General features: G+C 44.1%; 1 protein-coding gene across 2 annotated transcripts in view; it reads right to left on the bottom strand.

Moving 5' to 3' along the window:
• Window positions 1–2,397: 2,397 nt before the first annotated feature.
• LOC106570498 (tubulointerstitial nephritis antigen-like) overlaps window positions 2,398–14,043 on the bottom strand; it is a 71,995-nt gene continuing 60,349 nt past the window's right edge. For both annotated transcript variants that reach the window (XM_045694901.2, XM_014142904.3), the window contains exons 11-12: window positions 5,800–5,845; window positions 2,398–5,683 (exon numbers count right to left, since the gene is read on the bottom strand). In XM_045694901.2, coding sequence (XP_045550857.1) covers window positions 5,525–5,683; window positions 5,800–5,845 — 205 coding nt within the window. In that variant the 3' untranslated portion in view covers window positions 2,398–5,524. The remainder of the gene's footprint in view (window positions 5,684–5,799; window positions 5,846–14,043) is intronic.

Below are 14,043 nucleotides of genomic sequence, written 5' to 3'. Positions count from 1 at the left end.
AATGAGAGAAGAATTGGACAGAATGTGATGGATAATTCCTGGACCACTGGGGTGGGGTGGCGATGTGTTTGTTGCAATGCCTATGTCCACAGTCACAGTTTACACCTCGATTGAGATATTTGGCAATTGTCATAATCTGGAAGGTTAAAGAAACAGCAGGCGTTGAGGTAATGGGTGATTGGGCTTTTCCTGAACCAGGAACAATGGGAGAAATGTAAACATGTTGTCACCAAATGCATGCCTCTGTCCACATTTCCTTATGTGGTACCTTTGGCATCCTTACTTGACCCCCTTGGTCCACATGGTGTACTGTTCTGGACAGATTTATTAATTGCCAAAAACAGTAAATCTAAATAAGCAAAAATGTAATGTGTCCGCACTGAAATATATGTTACATAAAGCTTACTTTTATTAAATTAATTTCAATGCATCATGGATAGCATATCAGTTGTTTGGCTTAACAGCCATCTCAGCGTGAAGGTCTTCATAACACCAATAACAGTCAGTTCACTAGCTACATATGAGAAAAAAATAAACAAATATACAGTATCAGTTAAAAGTTTGGACACACCTACTCATTCAAGGGTTTTTCTTTATTTTGACTATTTTCTACATTGTAGAATAATAGTGAAGACATCAAACCATGAAATAACACATATGGAATCATGTAGTAACCAAAAAAAGTGTTAAACAAATCCAAATATATTTTATATTTGAGATTATTGACAGTAGACACCGTTTGCCTTGATGAAAGCTTTGCACACTCTTGGCATTCTCTCAACCAGATTCACCTGGAATGCTTTTCCAACAGTCTCGAAGGAGTTCTCACATATGCTGAGCACTTGTTGGCTGCTTTTCCTTCACTATGTGGTCCGACTCATCCCAAACCATCTCAATTGGGTTGAGGTCGGGGGATTGTGGAGCCCAGGTCATCTGATGCAGCACTCCATCCCTCTCCTTCTTTGTCAAATACCCCTTACACAGCCTGGAGGTGTGTTGGGTCATTGTCCTGTTGAAAAACAAATGATAGTCCCACTAAGCCCAAAACAGATGGGATGGTGTATCGCTGCGGAATGCTGTGGAAGCCATGCTGGTTAAGTGTGCCTTGAATTCTAAATAAATTACAGTGTCACCAGCAAAGCACCCCCACCTCCATGCTTCAGTGGGAACCACACATGCAGAGATCCTCCGTTCACCCACTCTGCGTCTCACAAAGACACTGCGGTTGGAACCAAAAATCTCAAATTTGGACTCCAATTTCCACCAGTCTAATGTCCATTGCTTGTGTTTCATGCCCCAAGCAAGTCTCTTCTTCTTATTGGTGTCCTTTAGTAGTGGTTTCTTTGCAGCAATTCGACCATGAAGGCCTGATTCACACAGTCTCCTCTGAACAGTTGATGTTGAGATGTATCTGTTACTTGAACTCCGTGAAGCATTTTATTTGGGGTGCAATTTCTGAGACTGGTAACTCTAATGATCTTATCCCCTGCAGCAGAGCTAACTCTGGGTCTTCCTTTCCTGTGGCGGTCCTCATCAGTTTCATCATAGTGATTGATGGTTTTTGCGACTGCACTTGAAGAAACTTTCAAAGTTATTGACATTTTCCATATTGACTGACCTTCATTTATTAAAGTAATGATGGACTGTCGTTTCTCTTTGTTTATTTGAGCTGTTCTTGCCATAATATGGACTTGGTCTTTTTCCTGTGAAATGTGGCTATGTTTGGCATGAGTCCGTCCATCATGTGACTATTGAAGCCTCAGGGGTTAGAACCTATAAAGGATTAAAAGGCAAGTGAAAAACACAACTAAGGGCTCTATTCAATACCTATTGCAGAAAATTGCGCATTCTATAACGCTTCAGCGATACTGGCTTAACAAAGCCCTAAATAGTGGTAAAGTCTTCTGGTGTACTCTTTTCTAAACAACACAATGTCATCGTATCCATTTTCAGCTCTGTTGACTCCCTCCCCAGTCCCCCCCCCCCTCAACCCCCACCTCCCTTCTGTTCTCCATTCTTTCTGCACTGTCATGCCTCGTGAACCCATGATGCACCTCACCATCCCACCATTTGATCATACTCATCCTCTCTCGCTTGTTTGAAGTGAAAGTAAATATTCTGTAGACCGCATGGTTCACACAGCATGCGGCTATGTCTGCCCTACCTCCTATAGCCTAACCTTCCTCCACATTGAACATTGCTTGTCCATCCACACGTCTGTTTTCTTGCGTCTCTGTCCTTTTCTCAGAGGTGATGGTTGTAATGAGGGTTTAAAACTAAAGGCCTACTTGAAATGTATGAAATTGTGTAGGCTTATAGGAGCCTTGGCTGAGTTACAGTAACAATGTGACAACTGGAAGCCATATTGGAAAGGTGGCACAGTTGAAAATACATCACTTCTGGGAAGCCAAGCAGTTTATTGTGGAGTGAGACTGTATATGATGTGGTCTCTGAAAGGACAGTTGGCGCCTCTGGAAACTGATACATTGAAAACGAATGACAAAAATATATTTCAAATTTGAACAAAATTGCCAAAATTAGAGAGACTGTATAAAAAGAGCACCTAGGCAACATTACATAAGGCAGTTATATCAAGTTAAATCAGTATATCAGAATCTGTGTGTTCACTGGCTTCAGTTGAGTCTTGAGCTACCTACTTAACATTTTTGGGGAGACGCACAACCTTTGAAATGTCACAATGAGTCTGTTGTATGCCTACACATGCCTATTGCTAAATACTGAAGTGTTAGTGGCATGTGGTGTCTAAGATATTAGGCTTATACCATCAAACTGACAAAAATACTACAATGAAACAGCATTGAACAGACTTTGGCAGCTGAGTGCGACCTCCTCCTCACCTTTTGATTTGTGCGTGTTCACCTTGCAGAAGAATAATATGCACCTCCTGAGCACCCTTTAAAGCACATGTGCCAAACTCATTCCACAGAGGGCTGATTGTCTGCAGGTTTTCGCTCCTCCCTTGTACTTGAGTGATTCATTAAGTTTACTAATTAGTAAGGAACTCCCATCACCTGGTCGTCTAGGTCTTTATTGAAATAAAACAAAAACCAGCAGACAGTATGGCCTCTTATGGAATGGGTTTGACACCCCTGCTTTAAAGCAACTGGTCAGGGGAGGGGGGAGTTTGTGTGTGAGACAAACACCTCTCAAAGCAACTAATACACAACAGCAACAATAAGAATATTTTCAGCAAAACCATAACACTGTGTACAGGTAGCCTAGTGCTTAAGAGCATTGGGCAGTAACCCGAAAGGTTGCTGGTTCAAATCCCCGAAACGACGAAAGTGACAAACCTGCCAGTGTGCCCTTGAGCAAGGCACCTAACCCTAATTGCTCCTGTAAGTTGCTCTGGATAAGAGTGTCTTCTAAATGACTAAAATGTAAATACACCGAATGAAAGAAATTAAGACTATAATACACAATGGGTCTAATCTTTCAACCAGAGGCCCTCAAAAAAACAGCACTTATTTCATTAAGGCATTTGATAACCCATAAGGTTGTCATGTTGAAGCATCATCAAAGATAGTGGATAACTAAGATGGTTTCCTCAAGCTGTTTACCATTGAAAAAAATGTGTCATGAACATGCTTTCCTGTGTGAGCTCACAGCTTCTCCATAATGTCTGGCATGCTCAAGTGAGAGAGGGAAGAGCTGGCTCTGGTCTACTTAGTGTCCACTCTTGCTCGTCCCACCCACCCAACCAGAAAAAGTGAGACGGGCCAATAAGTAGCCCAAAGTGGCTCCACCCCGATCAGAAAAAAATGAGGGATTCAAGTGTCTCTCTTTCTCTTCTCTCTCTGGCATCATCTGGTGGTGACCATTTCACCTTCTTCAAACCAAAAGGACAACACTGTTATTTCAATCGATCTCATATTTTTCCAAGATATGATTTTATCAACCAGTTGATTTAATAAACGGTATGTGTTTTTCAAAGGCTGTTTTTTAAGCTCCTCGCTTGCTACAAATCACATCTACACATATTATACATGCTTCATCTCTGCTTTTATACATACTGTATAAATAGTAATAAGGGAGATTTATAAACGGCTGATCCACTAGTATTATTTCTAATGAAAAGTTGTGTTCAAGCAGTTGGTTTCAGCCAAGAGCTGTTGATTTGATGGTTGATTTGTTATCATTGGAAGATTGACACCATCTCTTCCATAAACAGATAGATTATGTGGTACTGAAAACTCAAGAGAAATTTGGCATTGAGTTTCACTTCCAGAGCTTGCTGAAACTCAATACTGTACTGTGCATTCAATGCAATTAACATAAAAATAAAACAGCGATTTTTGGTAAATGAGGGGAAATGAATTATTGGTCAAACGGACAGCTCACTAAACCCTCAACCCCACCTACCACCAAGCTTCTAGCCCAACACCCTTTCCAGTGTAAAATTCGGCATTTTTGGAACATGTGAAGATATGCATGGCTACTGCAACTGCACTAGATCTGCTGACAGTAATAGGAATACATTAATCAGCGATGTAAGTAGCTAGACTAAGAGTTAGTGATAACGTTAAACTAAACTGTAGTAGATCGTTAGTTTCTCTCATCTCTTGTTGTGGGAACTGCCCAGTCTGGTGCCTGTATCATTTACCCCTCTATCTCTCTGGTTCTCTCCATCCCAATCTGTCCCTAAGGGGTTGGCTTTCAAAATACACAACAACAGAGAAACACAGAGAGAGGGTTAACCAAGACCAGAGATACATAGCCACCTGTCATGGCAGCCAAATGGATAGCCACCTGTCATGGCAGCCAAATGGATAGCCACCTGTCATGGCAGCCAAATGGATAGCCACCTGTCATGGCAGCCAAATGGATAGCCACCTGTCATGGCAGCCAAATGGATAGCCACCTGTCATGGCAGCCAAATGGATAGCCACCTGTCATGGCAGCCAAATGGAGAGCTACACAATGAGAAAGAGGAGAGTGAGAGAGTTCAGATCAAGACAGTTCTTTCATCATTATAGCAGTGGAAGTGAAGACTTGAACAGAAGTAGGAAGTAGACAGTCTATGCCAGGCCGAAGCCGAGGAGTCTGGGAAGGATGGTCTTTGGAATAATGAGTCCTGAGGTGCTTATTGCTGTGTCCTGAAGCCAGAGGAGGCTGTATGGAGAAGCCTCTCTCAGCCTGCAGGCCTGGAGCTTGTTTTGGTGCCATCAACCTTGAGTTGGGTTGGGGGGAGGTTGGGGTTTCAAAACCCCTAGGCTGCTGTAAGGGGAGGTGGGTGCAAGGGGGTAAGGGGTTAAGAGTTGGAGTTCTTGGGGTAGTTGTTATTGGTTCCCCCAAAGGTCAGAGTGGGAACTGGTTGAGTTGTTCCCCCACATTTTAGCGTGGGGGTAAGGGAGTAAGAGCAGGGCCTCATGGGCTGGTTGGGTTGCTCCCCCAGGGTAGGGAGGGGAAGAGGGTATGGGCTGAAGGGTAGGCACTCTGGGACTAGTTGAGTTGCTCCCGCAGGGTAGGGGAAGAGGGTGCTGGGTTCCTGGAGTGTATGTCTCTACTTGCGTCGGCGGTGATGGTGGCTCTGCATGTCTTCCATAGTGACCCTACCCCACGCGCCGATCACGAATGCCTCAATCTCACACTCGTTCTCACCGCGAGCGATACGGAAGTAGCCGTTCTCCCCCCAGTTTTTCCCCCACGAGTTGGCAGCAATCTGGAAAAGTCAAGCATTATTAGGAAGAGTGGCATGGGTTAGAATGTACTGTAGATATAGTTGATACATAATAGAAAAGAGAGAGAATATGTGATGAGATAGGAATCCTTACTTACCCAGAACTTCTTTGTTGTCCCATCATAGTTCCTCTCCTCTCCCCACCTGGAACAGAACACACCGAGATGGATTACGGACATGATTGTTTTCCACTGAAGGGCACAAACTGGAACTAAGAACAATCGGACAATGAAGATGTGTGAGAACACAAACACACAAGGGAACGAAAAAATATTATATTTGATTTCATAATATGCATGCAGGTTGTTCCACCAATTAGGTGCCCTTTGAATAGTGTAATTTAGTTGGGTTTTTTATTTATTTTGAATTTCAGCAAATTTGAACATTCTGTCATATAGAGCACATGTTTAACTTAATTAAAAACCAGCTTTTCCGTCTCAAGAGGTTAAATAAAAAATGACTATAGAAAGTGCCCATTAATAGCAAAATAAAGTAACAGGGTTGACCGTAACAGGGTTGACCGTAACAGGGTTGACCGTAAAAGTGTTGACGAATGCATCTTAAATCCGCCATAAATCCCCTTGTGACAGGGGGAATTGAAGTTTATTGTGTGAACAGGGAGGGGAAATTGAATACAAGCTTCACAAAAAAAATATTAAATTGTGAAACATTTCTAGCCTATCAGTTTTCCACCACAAAATACCTGAAAATTGTCAGAAAGAGTAGAACCAGCTCACCTGCATTAACAATATTATTTTACTATTAGATGTTCAATGTTTCTTTTGAAAAAAATGATTTAAAAAGGAATAGTTTAACATTATAAAAATTAGAGTTCAGTTCACGTAAAGTGGTTGATCTTAAAATGAGGGGACAGGTTATTATTTGTTTTACCTTAAAATGAATCAATAATCAGATTAAATAAATATGAATCTTTAGAAATTAACAAAGCATCGAAATAAGTAGGGCTTCACAATGATGGTGAAAACTTGGAGAAATGTTGGGGTTAAAGTGGGTTCAAATCTTTCTACACTCTTAGAAAAAAAGGGTTCCAAAAGGTTCTTTGGCTGTTCCATAGGAGAACCATTCTTGGTTCCTGGTAGAACTATTTTTGGTTCCAGGTAAAACCCTTTTGGGTTACAATGTGGAACCCTCTGTGGAAATGGGACAGCCTATGAACCCTTTTAGGTTCTAGATAGCACTTTGTTTCTAAGAGTGTAGAAGACACAGGGGATGCAGAGAGGAACATCAATTTCCCATATGGTCTATATTAAAGGGCACTCATTCAATATAAAATGTCATATATGTGCACAATTTCTACTTAAATATGAAAGGGACGCAAAAGGCACTCATTTCAAGGAACGACCCATGCTCTGATTTTCAATCATGCAATTTTTTTTCTTTACATATATAGTTAAAATGTTGTGTATTTTTACAAATATCTTTTTAAATATATCCCACCGCATAGGAATGTTAAACCTGAGAGTGTTTTGACACAACTGACGGTGAATTCTAGGAAGAGCTAAGTAGAGCTGATGTACTGGGTACAAAACATCTTTCATCTCTTAAATAGTATCCTGAAAACAAGAGGTTATTTATGACCATGGCTAAGGAACACCAGAGCAGTTATATTACCCACACACATACACATGTACACACACACACACACACATTTCCCCTGCATCCCACATCATTCAGATTCCTCAGCAGCACATGGAATTCCCCCCCTCTGCCACTTCCCCCTCGCAGCACAGGAAACAGGAAGGAGAGGGACGGCCAGGGAGGAAGTGGTCACCGCCCGACTCCTGTCATCTCACAGACAACAACATTGCTGAAGGTCGAGCGAGGCTCTCATAAATAAACCTTACCCATGCAGAGGAATCTCTTACTCTCTCCCTTTCTCCCTGTCTCTCTCGCTCCTTCCCTAACCAGCATGCTTTGATCTCAAGAAGTCCAAGGCCCATACATTCCCATCATCCTTAGCTTCTGGTCCTATCTGGCAGTTACCCCCAGTCGGTGGCGGCCCAGCATCCCTGCGTCTCAGACCGACCTTCCCTCCCCCCTTCCTCGCTCCATCCTGTTTTGTGAACACCAGCCCCTAGGGCCCCTAGAAGCCTCCAAGGGCGACTTTGTCCTTTTATAAGAGAAAAGGAATGCTGGGAAAGAGATGTGATATTTTCAGTCGTTTCCAAAACATTGGCAAATAATGCCAACCTTCAATCAGCAAGTTTCTTTATTAGTCGAGTCTGGTTCGGACAAGAGTTCAAGGGTCATCATGCTCTGAATAGGCAAATACAAACAGCTGTACACACTGTACACACTGAGGGTCAAGGATTTGGGGCTGTGTGTGTGCTTGTGTGTGTGTGCACGTGCATGCGCCTACTTGTGGGTGTGGGTGCTTATGTGTGTGTGTGTGTGTGTGTATACAGGCAAAGCCAGAGAGCCATACAGAAACGGACCACAACGGAGCCCTTATCTCCCTCAGTTAGCATTGTTCCTCCAGGACAATGAGGGACATACCAGTCCTCCCCTCCCCTATCCCTGACCTCCTCCATGGGCCTGATCCTCTCTCTGTCCCGTACGGTTGGGATCAACGACCCAGACAATACCTTTTCCACCAGAGTGGACCTTTATTCGCTAAACACAAACTTTCCCAGGCCCTTGGCTTAATAGAATGCACTGCAGCAGGATTTCGGCTGTAAAAACAGTGATTGGTGTGATGGTCAGGCTCTACGCACCCTGGCCCTCCTTTCTTTCTCCCAGCCCATCCCTAAATCCATACCCTCGGTGCCCCCCGAGCCTCACGTTCGCAGCCCAAACCAGCGAAAGAACCGCAGTGTCAGCGGAGGAGGGGGGAGACTAGCTTCAACCGTCATCATCATCAGTGGAGCATGCTGCTCAGACCAGACACCAGCAATGTGCCAGGACAGACCAGACACCAACAATGTGCCAGGACAGACCAGACACCAGCAACGTGCCAGGACCGACCAGACACCAGCAGCATGCCAGGACAGACCAGACACCAGCAACGTGCCAGGACAGACCAGACACCAGCAGCATGCCAGGACAGACCAGACACCAGCAACGTGCCAGGACAGACCAGACAGGACAGGCCAGACACCAGCAACGTGCCAGAACAGACCAGACACCAGCAGCATGCCAGGACAGACCAGACACCAGCAACGTGCCAGGAGAGACCAGACAGGACAGACCAGACACCAGCAACGTGCCAGGACAGACCAGACAGGACAGGCTAGACACCAGCAACGTGCCAGGACAGACCAGACACCAGCAACGTGCCAGGACAGACCAGACACCAGCAACGTGCCAGGACAGACCAGACACCAGCAACGTGACAGGACAGGCCAGACACCAGCAACGTGCCAGAACAGACCAGACACCAGCAGCATGCCAGGACAGACCAGACACCAGCAACGTGCCAGGACAGACCAGACAGGACAGACCAGACACCAGCAACGTGCCAGGACAGACCAGACAGGACAGGCTAGACACCAGCAACGTGCCAGGACAGACCAGACACCAGCAACGTGCCAGGACAGACCAGACACCAGCAACGTGCCAGGACAGACCAGACAGCAGCAGACCAGACAGCACAGGCCAGACACCAGCAGCGTGCCAGGACAGACCAGACACCAGCAGTGTGCCAGGACAGCCCAGACACCAGCAATGTGCCAGGACAGGCCAGAAACCAGCAATGTGCCAGGACAGTCCAGACACCAGCAGTGTGCCAGGACAGTCCAGACACCAGCAGTGTGCTTCCCTGTGGCTCAGTTGGTAGAGCATGGTGTTTGCAACGCCAGCATGGTGTGTGCAACGCCAGGGTTGTGGGTTCGATTCCCACGGGGGGCCAGTACAGAAAAAAAATATGAAATGTATGCATTCACTACTGTAAGTTGCTCTGGAGAAGAGCGTCTGCCAAATGACTAAAATGTAAATGCCAGGACAGTCCAGACACCAGCAGTGTGCCAGGACAGTCCAGACACCAGCAGTGTGCCAGGACAGACCAGACACCAGCAGTGTGCCAGGACAGACCAGACACCAGCAGTATGCCAGGACAGACCAGACACCAGCAGTATGCCAGGACAGACCAGATTCAATGTGCGTCCCAAATGGCACTATATTCCCTATATAGTGCACTACTTTTGCGCCGAACCCTATAAAGGGAATATGGTACTATTTGGGACTCAGCCTTATGCTATTGGCATCAATATACCAAGACCCTAGACCAGGGGTTCCTAAACTTTTTCAGCCTGGGACCCAAATGAGAAATTCTGTGTTTTCCTGGGACCCAAGCTTTGGAAAATATGCAACTATACGTAAATATCGGAACATTTCATTGCCTTTATGCCTAAAAAAAATGCAATATAGACAAAAACAAATAACAATGAAATACCCATAAATATCTTTTCATGTTTATTTTCCCCCATTAAAAACACTCCTACGTACCTGTCTAGGTTGGAACTGTTGCTTTTAAAATACAATAAATTATTTCATTCTGAACTGGAATAAACAGATTGATCACATCACACAGATGTATAACAGAACACACACACACACACACACCCCCGGCTTTTTGATCGTGCAACCCTAAGTAACAGTACAGATGAATTCAGGCCTACTGTACATCTTACTGTATAAATGATTATTGATAGAAAGTCTAGGTTGAAATACATTTAAAATACATATTTTTGTATTCTGAACTGGAATAAACTGATTGATCACACCACACAGATGTAGACTAGAAAACACACACATACACACAGTCCTAAGGAGAGGTGTGTGACTGGTTGAAGTTAACAACAAGCATGCATAGGTATCTGGTGCCAAACTGGATCAGAACATCTACTGCTTTCTCAGTCAGGCAGGAGACTGCTTCCTGCTGCAGATGAGCAACCCAGAACTGTGTGAGTGTTTGACTCAAAAACATCTTGCTTCAATCAGTTTATTCCAATTCAGAATAAAATACAGTTCCAACCTAGACTTGTTTTTAACAATACTTTCTACAATAAGATGTACAGTAGGCCTGATCATTTTTCATCTTCATCTGTAGTGTTTCTTAGGGTTGCACTATCAGTAGCTAGTTACCTTGCTTTGGCTAACGTTAGCTATTAGCTCTGTAACGTTACAAGGCCAGGGGATTGTTTGAGTTTCTCTTTCACATTTACTACTATGAGATATAGTACTCCCTTATTTCTGCATATCATCACCTGTTATAAAATGACAACAATGCCTTCTAGTTGACTTATTTTTCCACTTTCGAAGCACTGTTTCCTGAAGCATTCTGCCCTGTTCTGAAAGAACTCCCTGTGTTTACCGTCATGTTGTGCCTGGATGTTTGGTCAGGACGTGTCGTTTTATTAATTTGTTCGTTTTGAGAGACTCATTACTAAGCACTTCCCCACACAAAACACATTGTGGGCGCTCCTTGTTATTTCTCAAAGTTTGTATGAAAGAGACAAAAAGTAATCACTGTATTTGCGTTTCATGACAATTGAGCTCAGTCAGAACTTGTGGCTAGCATGAATCCATTTCATGATGGCGAGTGGGAATAACAAGGCAGTGCCTTGAACGACAGCGCTGCAGCGTGTGGGTCGTGGAGTGATCATCAACAAAACTTCAGAAAAAAGATCCAGTAAAGCGCGAAGCACACGGGCATCTCCCTCTACCTTTACCTCTGCCACTAGCGCAGCTGCCAAACTGAGCAGAGACCGCTGCTAAGCTGTAAGCAGAGACCGCTGCTAAGCAGAGAGCGCACTGAACCGAGAGCGCAGTTGCACTTGGCCAAATAAATTCCAGTAATTAATGCAATAATTATACATTTACGTCGCAACCCATGACCCACCACTAACAATTAATGATAAAGTGAAAACATGTTTTTTAAAATCTTTTTCAAATGTATTGAAAATAATTTACATTAGTATTCACACCCCTCAGTCAATACATGTTAGAATGGGTAAGTCACTAAGAGCTTTTGCACACCTCGATTGTACAATATTTGCACGTTATTATTAAAACAAATTCTTCAAGCTCTGTCAAATCATTACTAGATAGCCATTTTCAGGTCTTTCCAAAGATTTTCAAGCCGATTTAAGTTTAAACTGTAACTAGGCCACTTAGGAACATACAATGTTATCTTGGTAAGTAACTCCAGTGTATATGTGGCCTTCTGTTTTAGGTTATTGTCCTGCTGAATGGTGAATTTGTCTCCCTGTGTCTGTTGGAAAGCAGACAGAACCAGACTGAACCAGGTTTTCCTCAAGGATTCTGCCTCTGCTTAGTTCTATTCTGTTTCTTTTTATCCTAAAAAACACCCTAGTCCTTCCCGAAGACAAGCATACCCATAACATGATGCAGCCTCCACTCAGTGTTGTGTTGTGTTGTATTCAGGACATTAAGTTAATTTCTTTGCCACATTTTTTGCAGTTTTACTTTAGTGCCTTATTGCAAACAGGATGCATGTTTTGGAATATTTTGATTCTATAAAGGCTTCGTTCTTTTTACTCTGTCATTTAGGTTAGTATTGTGGAGTAACTACAATGTTGTTGATCCATCCTCAGTTTTATCCTATCACAGCCATTAAACTCTAACTGTTTAAAAGTCACGATTCGCCTCGGTGAAATCCCTTCCACTCCTGCAACTAAGTTTGGAAGGATGCCTCTATCTTTGTAGTGTCTGGGTCTATTGATACACCATCCAAAGTGTAATTAATAACTTGATCATGCTCAAAGGGATATCCAAGGTTCCCATCTTTGCGAGGCATTGGAAAACCTCCCTGGGGTTTGTGGTTGAATATGTGTTTGAAATTCACTACTCAACTGAGGGACCTTACATATAATTGTATGTGTGGGGTACAGAGATGAAGAAGCCATTAAAAAAATCATGTTAAACACTATTATTGCACACAGAGTGAGTCCATGTAACTTATTATGTGACTTGTTAAGTACATTTTTACTCCTGAACTTATTTAGACTTCCCATAACAAAGGGGTTAAATACTTATTGACTCAATTGACATTTCAGCTTTTCATTTTTTATTAATTTGTAAAAATCCTAAAACAAAGTTCCACTTGACCTTATACTCACAGACAAACACACACATTATGAAAAGTTAAATGACACATTATCATATGAGACCCAAACTGAACCAGAAGAACAGGGCCGGAAGTGGATCCCCCATTGCTCTGTTTCTCTTGATTAATGGCCGATCAGATAAGGAGCAGATAAACTGCCTCAATGACAGCTCTCAGCAGCTATGCTTAGAGTTGTTCAAGCCAACGACAGCAAACCCTCCAACTCCAGTTTTTATTAGGTGGCTTTAGCATTATAAATAGGGTTAAGTGCCTTGCTCAAGGGCACACTGACAGATGTTTTACTTTGTAGGCTCAGGTATTCAAACCACTGACCTTCCGGGTTACTGGCCCAATGCTCTAACCGCTAGGCTACCTGTTGCCTTTACAAGGGGAAGGTGTGTTCATAAACCTTATCATTCCTAATCCTAGTCACACATGTGTTCATGTCTAGAATAGACAGCCCAGTCAGACAGTACTCAACAAATGCCTGATGGCTCAGAGTAGACTAAACAATAGAGAATTTGGCCGGGACAGGGTGTTGGGAGTTAGAGAGGGATGGGGTGTTGGAGTATGAGGGTTGGGAGTTAGAGAGGGATGGGGTGTTGGGGGTTGAGGGTTGGGAGTTAGAGAGGGATGGGGTGTTGGGGGTTGAGGGTTGGGAGTTAGAGAGGGATGGGGTGTTGGAGGTGGGATTTAGAGAGGGATGGGGTGTTGGGGGTTGAGGGTTGGGAGTTAGAGAGGGATGGGGTGTTGGAGTATGAGGGTTGGGAGTTAGAGAGGGATGGGGTGTTGGGGGTTGAGGGTTGGGAGTTAGAGAGGGATGGGGTGTTGGGGGTTGAGGGTTGGGAGTTAGAGAGGGATGGGGTGTTGGAGTATGAGGGTTGGGAGTTAGAGAGGGATGGGGTGTTGGGGGTTGAGGGTTGGGAGTTAGAGAGGGATGGGGTGTTGGAGGTTGAGGGTTGGGAGTTAGAGAGGGATGGGGTGTTGGAGTATGAGGGTTGGGAGTTAGAGAGGGATGGGGTGTTGGGGGTTGAGGGTTGGGAGTTAGAGAGGGATGGGGTGTTGGAGTATGAGGGTTGGGAGTTAGAGAGGGATGGGGTGTTGGGGGTTGAGGGTTGGGAGTTAGAGAGGGATGGGGTGTTGGAGGTTGAGGGTTGGGAGTTAGAGAGGGATGGGGTGTTGGGGGTTGAGGGTTGGGAGTTAGAGAGGGATGGGGTGTTGGGGGTTGAGGGTTGGGAGTTAGAGAGGGATGGGG

The sequence above is a fragment of the Salmo salar genome, chromosome 14 (assembly GCF_965601325.2).
Source record: "Salmo salar chromosome 14, fSalSal1, whole genome shotgun sequence".
NCBI classification, from domain to species: Eukaryota; Metazoa; Chordata; class Actinopteri; order Salmoniformes; family Salmonidae; genus Salmo; species Salmo salar.
This window is presented reverse-complemented; position numbering and strand designations above follow the sequence as displayed.